Consider the following 24,772-nt stretch of genomic DNA (forward strand, 5'->3'; position numbering starts at 1 on the left):
TAATTTTGTAATAAGCAATCTCATGCCATTGCATAAACCTCTCGACTGATCAATATTTCTTAATAGCATTACTGGAACTTTAACTTTCAATGAGTACGGATATTGTGTTTGTTTGGAAAACAAAAGAAATACTTGAATTCCAGTTATTAACGTTAATAAAAATAAAAGAGTGAATTATATCCCTTACACAAACAATGAATTATTTTTTTTCTTAAAAAGAAAAGCGCAAACGAATACATTAATAAACACCACGTAACATTTTGTTTTTGTTGTACTCAACATAGCAAAACATCACAAACTTGGACATTTAATAAACGTAAGTTAAAAAAGATGCAAACACTTAAAGATGTAACTCCAACAAAAAAAATGTCTATGCAAGAGTTTGTCAAATAAACATCATGTCCCAAGACGCAAAATAACACTCTTCAGTCACAACAGCCCAATCTACAGCGTACTCTCATCTGCCTCTGCATCAAATCTATTTAAAAAAAATAAAGAAAAAATAAATTATCACTGTTTTCACTTCGCGTAAGAAAAAATACATATAAACACAAACGAATTTTAAATAAAAATATAAGAACCACAGTACGTAACTCCTTTACAAGCTTTATTTTCTTTGTCGGCCGAACAACTGAAAATTTAAATTCTCCAGCAATGGAATCATGAGAAGTGAGCACAGGTGTCAACATCGTCAGAGAGACATCACTAACGTCAGCACTGTCACAGGTCTGACTTTCAACATCCTGAGTGTTTTTTTTTCATATAAAAAAGGTATGTCAAATATGTATTTATATATTTTTAATAACATGAATCTAAATCGAATTCATAGCTCACCGCAGCCTTTTCCAGTTCCGACGAAACAACTTCATTTTCGCGTGCATTATCGAAATTTGCTTCATCCTGTGATAGACAACAACCAACAACAGTAAATATAATGTATAAGAAAAATAGTTATCTAAAAGAAATATATAAGCAGCATACATTTAGATCTATAAGAGACTTAATGAACGCTGAGATTATGTCTTCGCTGATACAAATTTTGGAAACTTGATATTTGGGCTCACTATTTGTGTTCAAATCCTTTTGCTTAACATTTATCTTGAACAACATTGACTTTTCATTCAGAACATTTAACTCATTTGGAAATTGATCCAAATCGGCACCCTAAAAAAAATGAAAAGGGAAAAAAAAATATTCTAAAAAAAAAAGAACGGAACATAGACAGCGCAAACAGAGAGCACAAAACGACAAAAAATACATTGTAACCATAACACAGCAATTAAAAAACAAACCCTCTTGAAATGCAGCTCGCGCAATTCAGCAGCACCCATTCCCAACAAAAACACACAGTCGCGATCAAACAGAATAAAGGATGCGGAATCTGTGTTATCCACAACTCTGACCTGAACACTAAATCTGGAGTTTTGCGAAATTGTATATCAGCAACGTACATGAATGATACGGATTAAAGACAGGTTATAAACTAAGAAGAATATTTTACCTCGGATAATAATCTTCCCAATGTTTTTGGCAGTTCTTACAATACCACTTCTCAAAATTCTCATAAACGGAAAATGGACACTTTTTGCATGACTTGTACCACCAGTTGTATTTGCTCTCAATTGCCTTTATAGTCCTGTATGTGATGCAGGTAGTTACCTTAATTAAAGCAATCGCAGTTTAACATAAAATATCATCAATACAAAATTGACAGAATTAAAGGAAAGTAAAAATTAAAGAAAAGTAAAAATAAAATTTGAACATTTACATCAACACAAAGTTTCACATCACTGATAGACTTTTTTTCAGTCTCCTTAAGAAAATCATTTTCGAAAGAATAGGATGACTGAGTAGACAATTGAGTCATTCTTGTACTACTTTCCACACCATCAATCGAGAGACTATAACGCAAAAATTAATTATTAAAAAATCAAAAAATATGAAAATCCATTAATCAATAACCGAATAAATGAGCTGAAGAAAGAAGGTACACACCGTTTTTTGAACTCAACAATCTCATTCAGTTTTGAATCCATTACTTGTTGTATATTTTGTATTTGTTATCCCGACCTTACCTATTGAGTTAAAAGGTTCAGATGAAAATTGAATACAGAAGCAAAATTAATTAAAATAACGTGCATAAAAACTGATTATAAAAGCAAAAATTAAAACAACGTTGTTTGGAAAAAAACATACCTCTAAAACACTTAATCCTTCCCAGTTGGACTATCAGGACGTTATGAGGATCGTCGTTGTCTGCCAAAAAAGATTGGACCTCATCCACATAATGCTCCCACAAAGTGCACTCCAACTTATGACCCCTACACGTGAGTTGCAGCAAACACAACGTTAATACGCGTAAAATATAAGCTAACAGAGCTGGACAAAAATAATTCATTTAACTAAACATTTGTAAGTACCTCAGGTCGTCAAGCTCCAACACCACCATTTTTGTCTTCCTACCAGAAACCACACGATCACAAACTTTCCCAATTCCTGAGATTAAACCAATGACGTCTACAAAAAAAAACGCAGCAAAGAGTTTGTGAAAAAAATTATGCAATAATAAAAAACGAACGCAGAAACATAAAAAACACAGTTAATGAAAAAAATAATGATACAGAATAAGATTACTCGTGACAAAACATTAAAAACACAAAACTATAACCGCAAAGAGTTTAAAAATAAGGAAATAGTCATGATACAGAATAAACCAATGACGTTTAAAAATTAAAAAAAGGCAGCAAAGAGTATGGGAAAAAAATAAAACCCGCAATAATTAAAAAAAGGATAACAGTGAGGAAGAATCTATTACCGACTAAATAAGGGGAGTCAGACGTTTCTTTCTCAATGATGTTATAATCAACAAAATCAAAATCACTCGCACAAATATCAGAAACAACAATCGATTTAACATCAGTCCTCAAGTTGAAAGACAAACGATACTGATGCTTGGTTGGCCTAAACACATCGCTATTGAATCCAACTCCAATTTTTTTTTATAAAATAGCACTCTCCTTCGTTGATTTTATTCCGCACCTGCAAGGTACCTTTGACAGTGGCGTGGATCCTACCACCCTACAAAAGAATGGAGCCAACTTATGTCAACAACGTTAACTAAAATGATCAAAACAAAGATGGAAGATTTTTAAAACACAGAACACAACTTGTTCATCCAATAAAACCATTTCAAGATTGTCCTCCAAATTTTTACGCTGAAAGTTAGGAACTTTCCAAGTCCGAACCACCTTCACCTTAATCCTCCAGTCCTCCTTGGCAGGATTAACATCCTTCAGAAAATCATATTTTGAACTCATATTTTGTGTAAGAAGAAAAAACAGAGAAGCAATCACCGACGTTGAAGAATAATGCGTATCGGGAATTATATAAATGAGAGTGATTTATAGTTTTTGAATTGTCTTTTTTAAAAAATGTGAAGTTTTTGAATTAAACTGAATAAAGATTTAAAAAACAAAGATAACGACAAAAGAGTGATTCAGTAGTTATAAATGAGATTTTCATGGAATAAAACAGTCATTTGTTTTAATAACAATGAATATCCCTTTTTTTTCAAAAAACGTAATGATTTGAATTAAACTCAATAAAGGTTAAAAAAAGCGATTAGATTACATGATAACCATCAATTATTTAAAAAACAAAGATGACGACAAAAGAGTTATTCAGTAGTTATAAATGAGATTTTCATGGAATAAAACAGAAGTTTTTTCTAATAACAAAACACTCATACCTAATTCCACTGAATCAAGAGGTTAATAAAAGATTCAAATTTAAAAATCTGAAAATAAGGAACAAAGGTCGGGATATGTATGAGTGTTTTTTTTTTACTAATTAATTTTTTTTCGAGTAAATAGAATTGTATTCTTTAAAAAATGTGAAGTTTTTGAATTAAACTGATTAAAGATTTAAAAAACAAAGATAACGACAAAGAGTGATTTAGTAGTTATAAATCAATGAATATCCCGTTTTCTTAACAGTCATTTCATGGAATAAAACAGTCATTTGTTTTAATAACAATGAATATCCTTTTTTTTCAAAAAACGTAAAGATTTAAATTAAACTGAATAAAGGTTAAAAAAAACGATTAGATTACATGATCAACATCAATTATTTAAAAAACAAAGATGACGACAAAAGAGTGATTCAGTAGTTATAAATGAGATTTTCATGGAATAAAACAGTCATTTGTTTTAATAACAATGAATATCCCATTTTTTTTTTAAAAACGTAAAGATTTGAATTAAACTAAATAAAGGTTAAAAAAACGATTAGATTACATGATCAACATCAATTATTTAAAAAACAAAGATGACGACAAAAGAGTGATTTAGTAGTTATAAATGAGATTTTCATGGAATAAAACAGAAATTTTTTCTAATAACAAAACACTCATACCTGATTCCACTGAATCAAGAGGTTAATAAAAGATTCAAATTTAAAAATCTGAAAATAAGGAACAAAGGTCGGGATATGTATAATTTTTTTTTTTACTAATTAATTTTTTTTCGAGTAAATAGAATTGTATTCTTTAACAAATGTGAAGTTTTTGAATTAAACTGAATAAAGATTTAAAAAACAAAGATAACGACAAAGAGTGATTAAGTAGTTATAAATCAATAAATATCCCGTTTTTTAACAGTCATTTCATGGAATAAAGCAGTCATTTGTTTTAATAACAATGAATATCCTGTTTTTTTTTTTCAAAAAACATAAAGATTTGAATTAAACTGAATAAAGGTTAAAAAACGATTAGATTACATGATCAACATCAATTATTTAAAAAACAAAGATGACGACAAAGAGTGATTTAGTAGTTATAAATCAATGAATAAGCAATCTTGACCATTGATTTAAAGTAACAAATCCTGTCAATTGAAAATATAATTCTTTTTTGTATTTATTATATTCACCGATTTACCATTAAAGGAAACTTTTTTAAATGTTGTAGTGTGAACACATTGATGAAATTGAACCACAGTGCGACACGTCAGAAGGTTTCCACGTAATGGAATTCCTTTATAATATAAGATAGTATAATGAAATTGGCAACCTCTTATCCCTTTCCTCTTCCACTAAAGAAAAAAAGTAAGGATTTTACAGAAGAATTAATTTGTAATAAATTTAGGTAATCAACTAGAGTGCAGAGTGATGCTTATCATACATAATTACAAAGCCATTCTCAGTACATACACCTATTTAATGTAGTAGGAGAATTATCAGTACGTTTTTTTTTTTTTTTTTTTGATACATTCTCAGTACATTCTTTTTAACTACAAAGAACAAAAAAGGGACCTAACACAAATAGAAGCAAAAAACAGTGAATAAAAGGAACAAATTAAAAATATAAATATGGAATAGGCCTATGTTACAGAACACCGAGCATTGTCAAATCCTCCCCACTAAAAAAATTAACCTGGAAGGTATAAACACTGAACAGATCTATATCCTTAAATCCACATTCATGAAATTGCTAACTTCAGCGAAGAGCTTCCCCAAAATGATCAACCAGCAGCATTGAATGGCTCATGAGATCTTCCATGTTACATATCTATTTGCAGAGAATTAAAGTTCTCAAATCCGAAAACTGCCATTGTTCCAGCTGCTGTAATTGAACAATCAATCCCTCTTCCAACCAGCAAAAAAAACCATATTCCTTTGAATCATTCTAAAATAAAGCACTCCAAACAGCTCCATCCCCTTCACCACATTTTGAGTGGACATATTTAATCTTCTCCACTGACTTGCATATTCCACTGCAGCTCCAATCAAATGATGCAACACATATATTACCTGCCTGCGCCTTCCACTCACAGTCTACAGAAACATTAATAGTAAATAAGAACCGTATCCAAAAGATAAAAAGTGGGGATGGAGAGGATTAAAAAACTAAGAGTTAGAACTTCAAATCATTAAATCTGTCATGAACCTGACAAAGGCCCACATTCTAGAAGGACCAATAAAGGACAACACAAAAGGAAGGGAATCTCCTATTAATGACAATCCTATCCAGACAGCTAAGCAGTTGGACTTGGGCCCCCAATATTCCTGAGAGGCCCAGAATCATACTCCTATCAGGTAACTCATCTATAAATAAGGGGTTAAACCAACAAGGTACACACTCTAAATCCTCTCTCTTAGCTTGTCACTGTGCACACACCCCACGTCTTGACTATGTCGATTATTATTGTGCACAGTGATCAGCCTACTATCAAAGGTATCTCATTCATAGATACATGAGAGAAGGTAGATAGATCCTACATAAAATATACCAGCCACCGGCTGGAGACAGAACAAAATCTTAGAGCCATAAGCTTTTATAATTAGAGTGTGAGCCTTGAAGCAGCGGTAAGGGTGAAGAAAGAGATATGAGAAGCTATACCTGGAGGAGTTCCACAACACATATTACGGTCATCAATATGCTCAACTTCAAGACCAATGAACCATGAACCAAGCGAGACATCTTCATTAGCATATTTATGCAAAATCTGCCTGCAGTCACAATAAGGACCCCCGTGAAATTTGTATATATATAACCAATTAAGTACTGACCAGAGATCAGTAAGATAGCCAATTAAGTACTACATGAAAAACTATATACATACTGGTTGATGGAAATGTAATTGGCCAGATCCTTAGAAATTGCATATATCTGTCCAGTTGCATGTCGGAAGTATTTGTTCCCCTCTTCTCCAAACTTCCAAAACTCAGGTTCATGGTACTTGACATCCCTAGATATACAGAAACAAAGTCAATATATAAATATGAAACCACAATGTGGGACATAGAAAAGGGATAGCCTCTTTCCTAATGTGTAATGCATAGAAGTCCAGTGGAATTACTTTCGAGAAAGAACGGGTCCAGATTTCATACACCCAATGTAGACCCTGGGTTTTGAACGATGACGAGCAAGGGTAGTTGCCAGGACACCTAAACAAAAACATAAGGTAGAATCAAGTTTTTTTAGGGAAATGGGACAAAAGAAAGTGGTAAAGGAAACAATGGCAAGGAAATACAAGAAAGAAGTCAAGAATCCTGAGATAGCATGTACCTAAATTAACATGGACATCATCATCCACCTTGACATAGAAATCAGCATCCCATTTTGCAACTGCAGTAGAAAAGAAAATCTTTGTCTTCGCAGACAGCTCATGATACCCTTCAACATGTTCCTACAAAATTAAGTAAAACCAAAAATCACACTCCTGCCCAGATTATCCGGATTTTTCTCTCACAAATAATTCTAATGAATAATGATCTGCCTTACCAGGCGAAGGAAGTCTTTGTGCTGGGCTTCTTCTGAATCAATAGCTCGATCTAGAATGCTGTTGGAAGTTGCACTGGTACAACAATGGCAATATCACCCGTCTTAGTGCCATTAAGAAGCAACTCATATAAAGTTTTCAGCTTTCAGATAGGATAATAAATTAAGGCAAGTAGAGGTCATGTAGGAATTGGAAGAATGCTGAATTTAAGAACAAAATTGCCATATATTCACAACCCCCCCCCCCCCCCCCCCCCCCCCCCCCCCTAATGTAAAGAAATTCATAAATACACTGTACTGCCTTCAGATCTCTGTAGATTAAAAATTCATAAATACAGCCGTAGAATATACCCCAATTTTACAAAATTATAAATAGATAATTGATCATATGATATTTTAACTTTTTGAATTTTGATCCGTAACACATTATATTCAAGTATAAAATGAAGCATGCAATGCAGAATGGTTACTTAGAAGACAAAAAGTAAATAAGACATTTATATCTTTGGCTATTTAGAGCATGGGTCATTGTAATATGAAAAATACAACCATCCTGGGACAGATGCTGGATTGAAAGAGTGAGGGGGACAAAAATTGGATGAAATATTGTGAAGCATTTTTGTTCTTTATGCTAATAAATTATAGCAAAATAGAAAACTGTTTTAAATATGTCCACATTCACAAAATAAAACAATTAATATTAGTTTTATAAGCTTTTTTCCATTAGGAAGGACTCAACTTTCTAAATCAGTCTGATGTGTAATGGAAGAACACAAACATTCAGGAGAAAATCTTATTCACCTAACTATTTTATACATGACTTTAACAAACAAAAATTCAAATCATGGGTGGCCAGCACCATGGTCACCCCCTGTATATCTGTCCTTGCAACCATCATATCATCAACTTTTATCACACAGAAAGAATACACCACATACTCCCAAGGCCAGAAAGATAAGGAAAACTATGTGCAACGGCACCCATAGCTCAGTTCATATATCAAAGTAGAGAAAAGAAAGATATTTGGAGGAGCTGAGAAAAGTCATTTTCATTAAATTGAATATCTGATACATGATACAGATATATATACACATGTGACGTGGAAACTCACAACTGATACAACTGAAAAGAAAGAAGTTATAAAAAGCTAAATAGAAAAACTACTAACAAAAAACTAAACTTCAAGCTAAAGCTTCTTCATACTATAATAGCCCCCCTCAAGTTGGGAGATAAATATCAAGTAGTCCTAACTTGGAAATAACCTCTTGAAAGGGAGCAAGATGGAAGGATTTAGTTAGAACATCAGCTAGTTGACGTTGAGTAGATATAGGAAGCAAGCGAAGGAGACCCGAATTTATCTTCTCCCTAATATGGCAGTCTATTTCTCTGTGTTTGTTGCGCTCATGGAAGCTAGGATTATGTGCAAGGTAGACTGCAACTTGGTTGTCACAATAAACAGATACTGGTTGAGTGAAAGGGAAGTGCAGATCCTTGAACAAGAAAGCTAGCCACTGGATTTCACAAGTTATACTAGCGAGAGCCCTATATTCAGCTTTGGAGGATGATCTGGACACAGTGTTTTGCTTCTTCGAACGCCATGAAATTAAAGAGTCTTCGAGAAAGATACAAAACCCAGTGATTGACTTGCATATGTTAGGGCAGCAAGTTCAATCACTATTAGCAAAACCCGAAAGCTGTAATGAATTAGAAGCTGGAAAGAAAAGTCCTTTACCAGGAGATCCTTTGAGATAGCGAAGGACATGGCAATCTGCAAAGAAATGATCATGCATAGGGCTCGAAACAAATTGGCTAAGTTTATGCATGGCGTGAGTGATGTCAAGTCTGGTGGTAGTAGGATACACAAGTCTACCCACCAAACGTCTATATGCAGAAGGATCTTCATATGGATCACCTTGATTCTGACAAAGCTTGTGCGAAGGATTCAATGGTGTAGTGCCTGGTTTACTTGCTAAAAGACCAATTTTAGCTAATAACTTGAGGGTATACTTTCTTTGGTTGAGAATTAAGCAATGCTTGGAACAATCAACTTCCAAGCCCAAGAAAAACAGAGGGCTAAGATCTTTGATGCGAAACTGAGCATGGAAAGTGTCCTTAACACGTTAAATTTCAACTGCATCATTTTCTGCTAAAACCACATCATCAACATATACCAATAATGCAGTGAATGACCGAAAAGTGTTTTGGTCAAAAAGAGAATGATCTGTAGTGGATTGAAAGTATCTCAGAGTAAGCTTGGCATTCCACTGACGTGATGCCTGTTTTAATTCATATAAGGATTTCTGAAGTTTACAAACAGCATTGGGAATGGAACATTGAATCCCAGTAGGCAATGCCATGAACACTTCTTCGTGTAACTCTCCATGTAGAAATGCATTATCTATGTCTAGTTGCTCCAAAATCCAGTCTTTAGCCACTGCTGTTGCAAGTAAAGCTCAAACTGTTGTTATTTTGGCAACCAGAGAGAAAGTTTGGAAATAGTCCACCCCCTCACATTGAGTATAACCTTTTGCAACTAGGCGAGCCTTATTGCGATCCACTGTGCCATCTGGTTTTCTTTTAATTTTGTAAACCAATTTATAACCTAAGGGTTTCTTGCCAGGAGGAAGTTCAACCAAGGACCAAGTTCTGTTTAACTCAAGAGCTTTGAGCTCTGGATTCATGGCATCTTGCCAATGAGGAATGGATGTTGCTTGCTTATATGTAGAGGGCTCAGTTCAGAAGAAAGATTATGACAAAACCGGGTGTTTGTTTGAGAATATTTTGAATATGAAAGTACATGAGAAAGAGAATAAAGTGTGTTAAAAACCGTACCTGAAGATGAGTTGGTGTCTGCTAAATTGAACAATCCATAATGGAAGTTTGTCAAGTATTGTGGCCTTGTCTTGACTCTTGTTGAGCGTCTAAGTGGTGAATCATTTTCGCTATCATTTGAGAATTATAGAATTCAAAATGAGTTGGAACAATAATTTGAGATGGAATAATGGAATGAGGTGAACGAGTATCATAATCAACATTACAATGTTGGACTCTAAAGGACTGTGAATTTATTTTGGACCGTGACTTGGACTCAAGAAATGGAAAACAAGTTTCATAGAAGACTACATTTAGAGAAATGGATATAGTAAGAGATTGAAGATCAAGAATAATATATCCTTTTGTACCTTTTTTATATCCTAGGAATACACATTTTCTGGCACAAGGTTGGAATTTGGTTCTGTTATGTGTGAAGGTGGAAGAAAAGCATAAAGACCTGAACACATTTAAATGAACAAAGGAAAGTGGAGTTCCAAAAAGTACCTCATGAGGAGAATTATTTTTGGCAATTGGAGTGACAAGACGATTGATGATATGGGCTGCATGAATCACTCAATAACACCAATACACTTTTGGGATACAAGACTGAAAGAACAACACACGTGCAGGGTTTAAAAGATGTTGGTGTTTTCGTTCGACAACACCATTTTGTTGTGGACATTCAACACAAGAAGTTTGATGGATTGTGCCTTTAGAACTGTAAAACTCTGTCAAGGAGAATTCAGGCCCATTATCTGTTCAAATAACTTTTATGATAGTATGAAACTGAGTTTCCACAAAGGTAATGAAGTTACGCAAATATGAGCGTGTCTCAGCCTTTGTTTTCATCGGTATTACCCAAGTAAATCGAGAATGGTCATCTACAAGAGTTAAAAAAATAAAGATGACCATGAATTGAGGGTGTCACATGGGGACCCCATATATCAGCATGTAAAAGATCAAAAGGCTGTAAAGATTTGGAGACACTTGAAGGAAAAGCTAAACGTTTTTGCTTAGAGTAATGACATACATCGCAGATATCAATATGATCTTTACAAGAAATGAAAGGAAATATCCTTGACATGCTACGCAATATTGATTGGGAGCAATGACCAAGACACTAGTGCCAAATATACACAAGTGACGCAGCAACTCACTACTGATTCAACTGAAAAAAAAGAAGTTATAAAAAGCTAAACAGAAAGAGAAACTAACTCTAACCAACTTAACTTCACGTGCAAAATAATAACTAACAGACAACTAAACATCAAGCTAAAGCTTCTTCATACTGTAATATATTTCAAGCTTAGGTTTGACAAACCATTTCTAATTAGCACAAGATTTTGAAAACATGTTCCCTAATACCCTTTTAATGGATAAATTTGAAAAAATTTATGCTTTAAGAACAATATAGGCTATTAAAGAAATGGAAGAGACAAAATGACTGAAGAAAATGAGTGATTTAATCAAAATTATAATTAACGTTAAGAGAAATAAAGCAATAACAATATGCATTCAAACTTCAAAGGAAGGGATAACTTCAAAGAGGCATGCTGTCAAGGGTCTTTTTTCTTTGATCATTTACAATCACAGGATACAAATGCACTATCCACCTTATCAGTAAGAAGGGATTAACTTTAGTAGAAAAAACTAAGGACTGCAAAGGGTCTAACTGACATTGATCGCGAAAGCCACTTTTGTGGTAAACCATAGTTCCTTGAGGTAAGTTTTCAAAACAAAGTACTGTGATGATCCAAGGAAGAGAGTCAAATGACAAATCCTTAGTTTATTATGCACGAACATTTCAAAGTGGCGCATTTTTTGGATCTAGCTGTCAGATAAGTAGTGTTAAAAGAGATAACTTTGTTCAAGCAAACAGAAACGACGTTGTTATATCATATTAATGAAATGGTAAATGCCAGCGTTCCGTTGAACAAAAAGAAATTTCCTACAGCTTCACATTGTACTCCTAAATTTATTTGGTGAACGTAGTCTCTCAAAAGTGTTATTGTAATTCTCTCCTGATTCATACCAAGTTTTGTCTTGATAATTTCAATTAGTTGACACAACCGGAATCATACAAGCAATTACCTGTGGCCAATCATGAATCTGATAACAATTCCCTTCTCCCGTTCCAATTGAAGAAGTTGTTCCCCTGAACAAAACGGGGGTCAAAAACACAACTTTTTTAGAAATTAATCCATCCCTGTTAGGGTCAATGTCCCCTCAAAAATAGGGATGAAAATTTCAAGGAGAACTATATGGAAAAAGTTAACCTTAAATTCTTCACCCCAATACTAAGGAGATACCAAATTGAACCTTAAAACAGTTTTTGTTGGAAATAGGATATACCTTGAGGCATCCAAGTCTCTCTAACTGAATCACGTCGCTTCCTGCTACTGAAAGCTGTGTTTATGCCTATCACTATAAATGCCTTTTTCCTAGTAGGGCCTTCCCCGGAGAGCCCTGAACTGGTGGCTGAGCCATCTGAGTCCGAGATTCCGGATTCACGGGAACTTCTAGCAGCTGCTAGTTCCATCTGAAGCATGGAAACTTGCTTGTCTAGAGATCTGGCATGCCTCCGAAGAAATGAAAACACCAATTATTATTACTTAAAAAAAAAAAAAAAAAAAAAAAAAACTTCAATTGCAAACAAATCTAGCAAAATGGAAACATATTCCAGTTTAGCACTCACTGAATGGCTTCATGGGTTTTGTACAATTCGTTCACTGCATCCTTAGGCTGCTTCTGATATTCCAAAAGTGGGAAGCAAAACGATTTCAAATTCAAAGTAAAATAACTAAGACACTTTTCACAGATGAAATTAGAAAAATTAAAGATGATTAAGCATGCCTTTTTGGTAGCGCAGTCCCCTGAGATCACTTGCAGTTCTTGATCATGCTGATGCTGCGAAATCAGCCTACCGTTTGATTCAGGTGGTTCCCACATCCTGCAGCCAAGGGAAATCTCCATGATCGGATCATAAAGTTCGAAGCTTGAAAAACAAAACTCACACACCCAAGTTTCAAATTTTAGAACAATCCCACTTCAGAGCTCAAATGAATCATATCATGTATGAAAAAGTAAAGAGAGTGAAGAAGGGAGAGACCTGCTTGTGATGAGCATACCAAGTATGAAGGAAAAGATAGAGAAAATGGGAATCCATTTTGCAGAGATTTTGGTAGAGGTACGAGTCTTCATCTTGGTGTTCTTCTATGTGTTGGAAGATTGGAAGATGAATATAGAACTTTGCAGGGAATGTCAGACAAGGAATTGGTCTATGATATGTTTGAATCATTTTTGTTATTAGCTTAATTTTATATACAAAGGTTACAACATTTGGAATATAATTGTGCTGTAAATAATGATAAGACAAGCATTCTATTGACGTCAAAATTGTCAAAGGTTTGGCAAAGTTATGTCTACATGTGCGACTTCGTGCATCGTAAGAGATGGCGTCTAATTTATCGTAAGTCAAGCCTGTAATTTAGGGGGGAATAAATTTTTGGAGAATAAATTTTTGGTGCTGTTGTATCACCAAAAATTTAGTATATCTTATTAATTAAAATAGAGTAAATATTATTTTTAGTCTCTAACAAAAAATACGGTCTCTATTTTAGTCTTTTACAAAAATAAATTAGTCAGTTAGTCCATAACAAATTCAAAGTGGATCTATTTAGTTAAAATTGTGGTCCCTCACAAATTCAAAAAAGACCCATATTAGTCCTTCAAAAGGACTAAAAAGGGTCCACCTTAGATTTGTTAGGGACTAACTGACTAATTTATTTTTGTAAGGGATTAAAATGGGGACCGCGTTTTTTGTTAGGACTAAAAAAAGTATTTACTCATTAAAATATTATATATTTGTAAAAAAAAAAAATTTCTTATGTTAAATTATCTTTCTCCTTTGACATATAATATTTTCATTAATAAAATACACTGAATCTAGATGAAATATAAATTTCTAAGATTAATTCTTCAAGGAGGAATGTAAGGTACACCCATAGCACCAAAATCAATGTAATGTTAATATAATTTTACATAATTGGATTCTAAAAATTTGCGCAGAATCCAATGTTCTAGTAAAAAATACATTATCATCACTTCAAAGGAACGGGTGCACCGCAAATGTTAATCCAAATTTAGATTTGTCTTCGTCTTCATCGCATGACCATTTTGGTGCACCTTTCTGTTACCTGTTTTGGAAAATCCTTGGTGAAATATTCTTCTAGTCTTTGTTTAAACTATAATTTTCTTTTCTTGTTTTATTATTTTCAATTTAGTTTGTGAAATTAATATATAAATAGTTGGGAATAATGATAATGGCATCGTATATTTTTTCATAAAAGTAAATATAATTAAGTTGACACTCGTGCTTTTTTATTCGTAACATTTATTTTTGAAACGTTTAATGCTCGTGTAAGATCAGCTAAAGATCTCACTGGTCTTTGATTATTATTTATTTTTATTTTTTGGTAAGCGTCTTTGAAATGATAACCGTTGATTGACGGAAATCAACGATTAAAATGTGGTAGTAATATTATTTGGTTGTCACAATATCTTATCCATTAATTATTAGTAACAAATTTTGGGCTAAATAAGCCATTAATATAGTAATTAGGGATTTGAATAGTTTGTATAAGATTATAGATTCGGATCTCAGTACCACTGTTATATTACAAAAATCATGCTAAATTAAAAGTAAGTTCAAAGAATTTATTCTCAAAGTAGTTTTTGAATTAGCTGTTTTTTTTAAGTTAGGGACTCCTTCCATTAACTGCATGTATTCGAAACAATTTATAATTATACAACATGAAAAAAAAATTATCAATAACTCGGAGAATTACCCTCAATAGAAAATAAAGAAGAAACATTTTGTTATATTTTTAAGTATAACAACGACATATAAGTATTTAAACATTTTTTAAAATTGCATAAATTCACTATCGCGAATCAACCTAAATTCAACTCATAAACTAAATAAATATGAATAACTAACTATTAAAGGTGAGGATATACATTAGTTAAAAAAATCAGATAGCTGTATTTTACTTAACTAATTTAATAATTTTCTTCATGTCATTTGTAATAGTTTCTGACTTCTATCTCAGCATCTCCAAGTAGAGAGAAAATAAAGAAACGTAAAGAGTTTGCCAATAAACAAGGTAGTCAACAGTTTATTAGGTTTCCAGAATGGATCTATTTTAAAGAAAAGAAAAAAAACAATTAACTAATTTTTTTTTTAGGGTTCGTTTTTTCTACCGTCAATATAGATAAGTTATTTACATTGGGTTCAAAATGATATCGTTTTGGAGTGAAAATCAAGGTATTTCTATAATTACAATTTATTTCAGGATTATAATAGTCTTCTTTCTTATTATAATTTTTTAATTCAAAATGACATCGTTTTAGAAATAAATATAGATAAATTATCTAATATAAACGTTAATTTTTTTTTTTTTAATACGTGGGTTCCGGCGTGTTTCTCTCTAAGCAGTTGGAAACTACCAATGACATTCCCTTCGTGAATTTAAGCCATGGCCCATGATGGTCTTGGTCTCATAAGTACAGCCAGTGGAAAAATCTCATCTTGACTCCACAGGTCAATTTTCAAATTATATGCAAGCGGGGCGAAGATGAATTCCTTTCTTTCTTGTTCTCCTTTTTTATGAATATGGGTTTTCCCCCTACAAAGAGACGTGCATTATGAGGTTGGTATATAACCAGTGGCGGACCCAAAAAATTATATGAAGAGGGACAAAAATTTAACAAATTCAATTTATAGAATTTTAAATAAAATATAATTTAATAAGTATACTAAATTGACGAATTTAACATAAATTACTTCATTGCCATGTGTCATGTCAACAATGAAAAGTAGGAGAATCACAATCTTAAACCAAAAAACATGTACAGCGGTCTCAAGAGATTCACCCATTAAGTAATTTTAATAACAAATATAATCACATAACTAAAATAAATCCAAAAAGAGGGAAAAGCTCGTAGAATCCAAATTAGGCGAGCACCTAAAACTAACATCATAAAGTTCCATGATGTCCACATCACTACATACCCATATACTTCAATTATCAAGCACCATAAAGCTAAACAAATAAATTCCAAAAATTATTGCAAACTATAATTATTTTATACCCATTTTTTTCTTTCACTTTCTGTTGGTTTTTGAGCATTCTAACAACATGAAACTACAAAAAGATCAAAACTTTACAAAGAGAAAGTGAAAATACTCACAACAGAAAAATGGGTATCAAACTTCTTTCTCGTGCTAACAGATTTTGGGTATCAAAGGAAGCAAAAGAAGGAGACTCAAAAAGTGAAGTCGAAAACTTTGAACAAAAAGACTGTACCGATCATCAACAAGATGAAATCTGTAAAGAACCTTGGGATACACCATCCCAAAAGCTAGCTCAAAGGGTGGGAGTGCTCAAGGCCTTATAAAGGCCACATTGGTTGCACATACAACCAATGTGGGACTATATATCTCAACACGCCCCCTCACACGAGAGCCCATTGGGCTTGAAGAGTGGAAGATGCAACAGGCCCAGCCTATCTGTGCTAAGAAAGTCCACAAGAGAAAGTGGGGGGCGGCGAGGCTCTGATACCATGTAAAGAACATTGGGATACACCACCTCAAGCTGGAGCGTATAGGTCATAAGCACCAAGCTTGTTACATATAAACTCTATTCGAGGACCCCTCAAAGATTTTGTAAACACATCAGCTAATTGCTTATTAGAGGGTACAAAACTAGTTTTAATTTCACCAGCAAGAATCTTTTATCGAATAAAGTGACAATCTATTTCTATATGCTTGGTTCTTTCATGAAACACTGGATTTGATAAAATGTGCATAGCTGATTGATTATCACAAATAAGAGTTGTCTGTCCAGTGTCTCCAAACTTAAGCTCTCTGAGAAGCTGTTTAAGCCAGATGAGCTCGCAAGTAGTAGTCGCCATGGAGCGGTATTCTGCTTCAGCACTTGATCTGGAAACCACGCTTTGTTTCTTACTTTTCCAGGAAATCAAGTCGCCTCCAACAAAGACACAATACCCAGAAGTAGATCTCCTATCAGCTGGACAACCAGCCCAATCAGCATCACAGTACCCAACAACTTTATCATGACCTTTATCTTCATATTCAAGGCCTTTTCCTGGAGATGCCTTGATGTACTTAAGAATATGAATGACTGCATTCCAATGTTCTTGACATGGAGAATTGAGAAATTGACTGACAACACTCACTGCAAAGGAAATATCAGGCCGAGTGACTGTGAGGTAGTTCAATTTTCCAACCAATCTTTTATACTGTTCAGGATCTGAAAAGGGCTCCCCCTGATTTGGTAGAAGCTTGATACTTGGATCCATAGGAGTATCAACAGACTTTGAATTCAACAGAGCAGTTTCTTCAAGGATATCCATAGCATATTTTCTCTGAGATATCACAACACCAGTTTTAGATTGGGCCACCTCAATTACCAAGAAGTATCGAAGTTTCCTAAGATCCTTAGTCTGAAAATGATGACATAAATGTTGTTTCAATCGAGTGATCCCATGCCGATCACTGCCTGTAATGACAATATCATCCACATATACCACCAGATAAATAGATCCAGAAGCAGAATGACGATAAAAGAGAGAATGATCAGCTTCACTCCGAGTCATGCCAAAAAGTTGAACAACACTGCTAAATTTACCAAACCAAGCTCGTGGAGATTGTTTGAGGCCATAGAGAGACTTACAGAGACGACAAACAAGACCTGACTCCCCCTGAGCAACAAATCCAGGAGGTTGCTCCATATAATTTTCTTCCTCTAGATCACCATGAAGAAAAGCATTCTTAATATCCAGTTGGTAGAGAGGCCAATGGCGAATAGCAGCCATGGCAATAAAAAGGCGAACAGTAGACATTTTCGCCACAGTAGAAAAAGTATCAATAAAATCCAAGCCAAAGACTTGAGTGAAACCCTTCGCCACCAAGCGAGCTTTAAGACGATCCACTTGACCATCAGGTCCAACCTTAACAGCATAAATCCATCTGCCATCAACCACATATTTTCCAGAAGGAAGAGGCACCATATCCCACGTGCCATTATGATGAAGAGCACTCATTTCATCAATCATAGCTTGTCTCCATCCCGAATGTGAAAGTGCATCACCTATAGTCTTAGGAATAGATACAGAGGACAAAGAGGAAAGGCAAGCAAAGTATGATGGAGAAAGACGATGATAACTAATATTAACTGTATACCTGGACGGAGGACGAGTATCACGAGTACCCTTACGAAAGGTCACTATCCGAAGGTGGAACCGAAGCCGTGGGAGGAGATGCAGTTGAATGTGAGTCCGCAGAGACATCTGACGAACTATGCTCGATCTCATCAGCAGAAGAGGTGATAGAAGGAGAGTCAGAAACATGGACGGGTAAAGACGGAAGTTAAAGAAGGTCACCTGAGAGGGATGACTGTACAGAATCAGTATCCACAGGAGTAGTAGAGGATCCAAAAAAAGGAACTGATTCAAAAAAGGAAACATCCGCCGAGATAAAGTATCGACATAAAGTGGGAGAGTAGCAACGGTAACCCTTCTGAGACCGAGGATAACCCAGAAAAACACATTTATGAGACTTGGGAGCTAATTTATCCAAACCTGGACCAAGATGATGAACAAAACACGTAGAACCAAACACATGTGGAGTTAAAGGATATAAAGCTTGATGGGAAAATAAAATAGAGTGAGGTACCTTATGATTGAGAACAGATGATGGCATGCGATTAATGAGATAGCATGTAGTAAGTATAGCATCACCCCAGAATGCGTATGGAACATTGCCATAAATTAACAAGGCATGAGTGGTTTCAACCAGATGGCGATTCTTGCGCTCAGCTACACCATATTTTTTAGGTGTATGAGGGCAAGATGTTTGATGAAGAATGCCATGAGATGAAAAGAATTGTTGAAATTGATGAGATAAGTACTCACATGCATTATCACTACGAAAAGTACGAATAGGAATACCAAATTGAGTTTTTATTTCATTATAAAATAACTGAAAAATAGAAAACAACTCAGATCGATTTTTCATTAAAAATAACCAAGTGCATCTGGAATAATCATCAATAAAAGTAACAAAGTACTTAAAACCCAAAGTAGAAGAATGATGACTTGGTCCCCAAATATCATAGTGGACCACAGAAAAAGGAGAAACAGCTTGTCGACTAAGACGACTCGAAAACGTACTACGAGTATGTTTCCCAAACTGACAAAACTCACAATTTAAAGTAAAAAGAGACGATAAATGGGGAACCATCTTCTGAAGCTTTGCAAGACTAGGATGGCCTAGACGAACATGGATAGTAAGAGGAGAATCCACAGTGGAGCAGGCTGAAGAAAAGGGAACTAGTTGATAGAGGCCCTGAGACTCACATCCTTTGATAATCTCATTCCCCGAACTTCGATCCTGAAAGATGACAGAGGTTTTAGTAAAAGAAACAACACAGTCAATGGATTTGGTCAAACGACTAACAGAAAGTAAGTTAAAAAGAGAATCGAGCACATATAGAACATGATCCAGAGATAAATTGGGTAAAAGAAGAACCGTGCCAATCCCCATTGATTGGACCAGAGACCCATTGGTCATAGTAATAGTGGGAAAAGAACCAGTAGTACAAAGGGAAATGAATAAGGACTTATCACCAGAAATGTGATCAGAAGCCCCAGAATCAAGAGTCCAAGGGCCTATAGAGTGCAACTGAGAGATGCCAGCAAAAGAATTACCAGAGGGTGCAATGGATGCAGTAGGTGGGCCTGATGTTTGCTTCTCCGACTTTTGTTCAGCCGGAGTCCCAGAAACAGAAACATTGGAGACAGAGGATCCATAATCAAAAACAAAAAAAAAATCAGAAAGGACAGATCTCATAACTAACCGGTAGAAGAGGAATCTGTACGTCAATGCAAAAAGAGGTCCAAACACCAAAACAAGACCAGATCCAGAACCTACGCAAGGAGACAAGAAGATCGCAACCAGCCACAGCCGGAGAGGAGCCTCCACGCGCCGTCGGAGTGAAGGAGAGTGGTCGAGAGTGCCAAACTGTCACGCGCGCGTGAGGGCGCGTATGAACTTGAAATCAGACGGGACCGGTGGCGTTGGAACCGCGCGGCTGAGACGAGCACGACGGTATGTGGATCGCCGGAAACAGTGGTTCTAGACTAGTCAGAAGTTGTATGCGGAGAGAGAAGCGTCCGGAAACTGACAAAGAGACAGCTCTCGAAAAAAAAAATTAAACCACAATGAACAGCGGGTTCACCGGAAAAAAAAAAATTCAAAGTTCCTTAGGCTCTTGATAACATGTTAAATAACGAGAGAGTGAGAGAGAAGAGAGGAATATTTGAAATAATATTCTGTGTGTATTGATCTAATTCAGAGAGTTACAATATATAGAGACTCTAATAGGCTTTAAGTGAAAGGCCCAGACCTAATTACAATCATCATAATAACAGACTAATACAATCAACATAATTACAGACTAATCAGCATAATTATATCTAATCATATTTAATATATTCTAACAAAATCAATGCAACTCATTTTAGATCCAAAGGGCACACAATACTAGTTTTGTTAAAGTAACCCACCAGTTATAAAAATGAAATATACTATGTATTTTTTTAGGGATGTAGACATTTTTTTCCAGATTTTAGAGGGGGGCGACCGCCCATACACGCCCCCCATGTAGGTCCGCCCTTGACTATTTACACTAAAAAAATGATATAGTTAAATTTATATTTCAGTTTATATGTATATAGAATTGCTGAGAACAAAGTTTGAGTGAGGAAAAACTCTCCTTATTCTAAAGTCATGACAAATTATCAACTTGGTTGAAGAATTATAGTAAAATTAGTGATAATAATTTACCAATAGTTGTAACCTCCATTCTTCATATCCTATTTATCTTTGAGATCACGCTCAAAGAAACCTTTATTAGTAAGAAATGCATAGGAAATAGGATGTATACAAATACGCAGGTAAAATCATCATTGTCATACATACAACATTTATTCACTTAAATACTGATTTAAGTATTGTAGTGCATTATAAGTACTCACCCTTCAGTTCCAATCAAATCATCTTATGGGAAGCACATCATCTCCAACTAAGGATATTATCCTGCTAGAAACATCGGAATATATGTACTTGCAAGCAACAACATCATACTTCTCCAATTTGGATTAAACTCAATTGTATCTGATTAGACTCATTTTGTATTGGTCTGATCACCTATCTTAATATATATATATATATATATATATATATATATATATATTGAAAAAAGGTAGAAAACTAGATGTGCAATGACGAAAAAGATAGAACTTGTTACCTAACAGATTGTCCTTCCACCCTATTGTCAAATCTTCATGACGTATTTCATGTGTCGCAACTCATAAAATATTTTTTTTGAATTTTTAATATTATAATAAGGAATCAATTCAATTAAAATAGGATTTGGCATATAAAATAAAATCAACACAAATTTTTGATCACAGTGTCCAAACACTAAGAAATAAGATAATTCCTCTAGTAAAAGTTATTTGGGAAAGGTTGACTAATAGAAGTCACTTGGAAACGAGAAGAGGAAATTAAACAAAGATTCCTTGAGCTACTATAGCTAGTAAAAATTAAATTTTGACGACAAATTTTTTTAGAGGGGATAAATGTAAAATCCTAAAATAATAATAATAATAATAATAATTTTAAGTGAAAATAATTTATGGTATGAATTATTGCATGTGAAGTGCCTTATTTTGTGTTTTATTTAATTGTCTTTTATTGATCATGCTCATGGCCCTCTTGGAACATATAATGCAAAAACCATGTGAAGTTGTTGAGTTTAAAAGCAAAATTCCAAGGAAATGTTTATGAATAATTGTTGTGTAAATAATATTTTACTATTACTTTTTCCGTTTGCATGGTAATATTTTCCATTTGAATAGAGGCTCGGAGAATCTTTAGTCATTGTTTCAAAATTTAGAGAAATCAAGGAGTAAAGGATATTCAAAAAATTTAGAGAAAACTCTACTAAGAGAAGGAATGAAATTGAAAGTGATGAAACTTGATAGTAAGAAAAGAGAAAAGTGAATATTATATGTGAAGATAACTTTTTTCTTTATTTTAAAATTAACTACATGGAAATGACCATAACTGAGTTAATACACCGAATGCACACAGGTATTATACTCGCGATGGTATATGGATGAGACATTGCAAAGGGTGACAAGTCATTGTGCATGGTGGTGAAGCTCAAAGCCAAAGATGTGGGGTGTGTGCACAATGACAACTAAGAGAGTAGGGGATAGAAGTGTGTACCTGAGAATCTTGACCCATTATTTATAGATGATGTTACTTGTAAGTCAAGAATCATATCTCTTATCTCTTATGCTTATAACTTATCCTAGTTTGTTGCTTTTAGAAGCTATGAGACTTGTTAAGAGTGTATATATATATATATATATCTTTTAACTCTAGTCTAAAAATAAGAATCTCACTCTCTATCTCAACCATTGATTTTTATGCATCCGACTGTTATAATTTATTATATCATATCCATTACTTATAACTGTTTGATGCACGAAAATTAATGGTTGAGATGTTGAATAAGACTTCTTATTCTTACACCGGAGTCAAAAATCTTTATATATTTATCAACATCTTAGGATAGCTTCATTATAATATATTTATTAAAATAGTCAAATCTTTTCTAATGATTTAATAATACATAATTAAATAATAGTGTAAAATAATTTTACAATGATGCATCATAACGAAATCATTTAATCATATGTATTTTTACCTTATTATTAAAAACAAGTTTAACTATGATAATTGTTATAAGAATTTATTTATTTTAATACAATAATACATTAAACAATGATAATCCTTGCATTCAGTTACAAGTGCTGTAAGAAAGTCAATAAATTAAATAAATCTCGTGGAATAAAAATTATCTTTATATTCTATAATTTGAATATAAACAATTTTAATATTTTATTTTTGACAAATATGAAAAATCTGTTTGGCATATTTTTTAAAGTTAAAATTAAAAATAAATTTTTTAAAAAAAAATATTAAAAGCTATTTGTGTTTGTATAAATTTTTCAGCTTAAAAGCTACTTTAAATCTTAAGCTAGAAATAAGTTTTTTTGGTAAAATAAATTTGATAAATTTTGTATTTAATTGAAATTACAATAAAAAATATTAGAAAATTTACTTTTTTCTTTTTGTGTGGATAGAAACATCTATTACTTAGATAAACACAAACTACTAGTAGCGACGGAATTTTAATAAAATTTTCCTCGCAAAATTCGTGGCTAATTCGATTGTCATAGCAAATTTCGTCACAAACCTCACTTGCGAGGGAATCTGTGAAAAATAATAATTGCGAGGATGAAATTAGGGACGAAAATTCCATAGCAATTTTGTCGTTATACAAGTTTTTTCTAGCGAAGATATAAGATAAGAAATAAAAGACAAATGTTTTAAAGATACATATTCTGGCTTGTTGATCCTTTTGCCCCTCATTAATTAATTAATAATCATTTTGCCTCTCACCCAAAACTATCCACCAACCTGCCCTTCTTTAATCGATTAACTTGGAGATTTAATTGGTTAAACAGTCAAAATACAGGAATAACGTTGACCCGAAATTTAATCGATTAAAAATTTCTCTTAATCGACTACATTTTGGGACATTTAATCAATTAAGAAATAATATTTAATCGATTAAATGTCGCGAGAAACCCTATATTTTCCCCTTTCTCGGTCTCATTTCAAATATTATCGTTTTGTAAACCAATATCTCTCTTGTTTGTCATCTGTAATCCTTGCAATCACGATTCTATTTCATCCCAGCATCTCTAAAGCCTTGATATTGTAAAATCATTGTCATTGCACTTATATATTCATTTGTTGCCCCCAAAATTCGAATCCAAACCCCCAAAATCTGAACCCTACTCCCAAATTCGTGTGAAAGATGAGCACAAGTCCAAACATGTATGTTACGATGATCTAGTATGATGGAAAACATTATGAAGGCCTTAATGGTGTTCAATTTGAAGGAAAAACAAAAATGTTGAAAATCAAACGGGGCACTACATACAATGAGCTGAAGGGGAGAATTCACCAAAAATTGGGGATGCAAGGCAACCAATGCGTTCAGCGGATGATGGCTAGGGTAGAGTCTACAGTTGGTAAGGATGCTATATACTACATTGGTAACGATATATGTGATGATGAAGATGTGGAATGTGTCGTAGATGCAATTGTTGACCGAAAATTTCAAAATTTTATTGAGATATATGCTGAAATAGATTGTGGTCAATCTTTATCTGCACCCATGCATACAAGAAGTGAACAAATTTTTGGTCAAGAAGACAGAGTCGTCGATTTATCTGCACCTGCACCTGTCATAAGTCAGATAACACTGAGGGAAATATATGAGGATGAGCACGAGGAGGATATGGACAATGGTGAGGACAATGAACGTGAGAGTGTTATTCCGTTAGGTGACACCTCATATACTGACGTAGAGGGTGATTTTAACGCTGACACAAACTCAGGAAACCTGAGTTCCCACGTGATGCCACCACTTCGTGTTGACCCTGTTAGCA

The 24,772-nt window shown here is 33.9% G+C and overlaps 2 protein-coding genes across 4 annotated transcripts; both read right to left on the minus strand.

Moving 5' to 3' along the window:
• Positions 1–581: 581 nt before the first annotated feature.
• On the minus strand, positions 582–3,317 carry LOC133308684 (uncharacterized; the record flags this gene model as incomplete). Its single annotated transcript, XM_061509352.1, has 9 exons — positions 3,186–3,317; positions 3,051–3,078; positions 2,421–2,517; positions 1,769–1,901; positions 1,502–1,659; positions 1,293–1,416; positions 982–1,164; positions 835–900; positions 582–743 (listed from the first exon to the last, which is right to left on the minus strand). Coding segments are annotated over exons 1-9 (1,083 nt in total), but the record flags the coding sequence as incomplete, so codon positions are not given.
• Positions 3,318–5,202: 1,885 nt separating this feature from the next.
• On the minus strand, positions 5,203–13,397 carry LOC133308678 (beta-1,3-galactosyltransferase 7-like). Of its 3 annotated transcripts, none has more exons than XM_061509338.1 (11): positions 13,203–13,397; positions 12,947–13,043; positions 12,789–12,835; positions 12,446–12,663; positions 12,185–12,248; positions 7,283–7,355; positions 7,067–7,187; positions 6,858–6,945; positions 6,621–6,746; positions 6,398–6,507; positions 5,203–5,832 (listed from the first exon to the last, which is right to left on the minus strand). In XM_061509338.1, the coding sequence occupies exons 1-11, from the start codon at positions 13,292–13,294 to the stop codon at positions 5,684–5,686; spliced, it is 1,185 nt and encodes a 394-aa protein (XP_061365322.1). In that variant the 5' UTR covers positions 13,295–13,397; the 3' UTR covers positions 5,203–5,683. The 3 variants fall into 3 exon arrangements, with proteins under 3 accessions (XP_061365322.1, XP_061365321.1, XP_061365320.1); XM_061509337.1 differs by having other exon boundaries at positions 12,789–12,841; XM_061509336.1 differs by having other exon boundaries at positions 12,446–12,672; positions 12,789–12,841.
• Positions 13,398–24,772: the final 11,375 nt, after the last annotated feature.

Source organism: Gastrolobium bilobum, unplaced genomic scaffold (assembly GCF_033153095.1).
Source record: "Gastrolobium bilobum isolate Gb01-03AN ecotype WA unplaced genomic scaffold, APGP_CSIRO_Gbil_v1 utg2170, whole genome shotgun sequence".
Taxonomy (NCBI): domain Eukaryota; kingdom Viridiplantae; phylum Streptophyta; class Magnoliopsida; order Fabales; family Fabaceae; genus Gastrolobium; species Gastrolobium bilobum.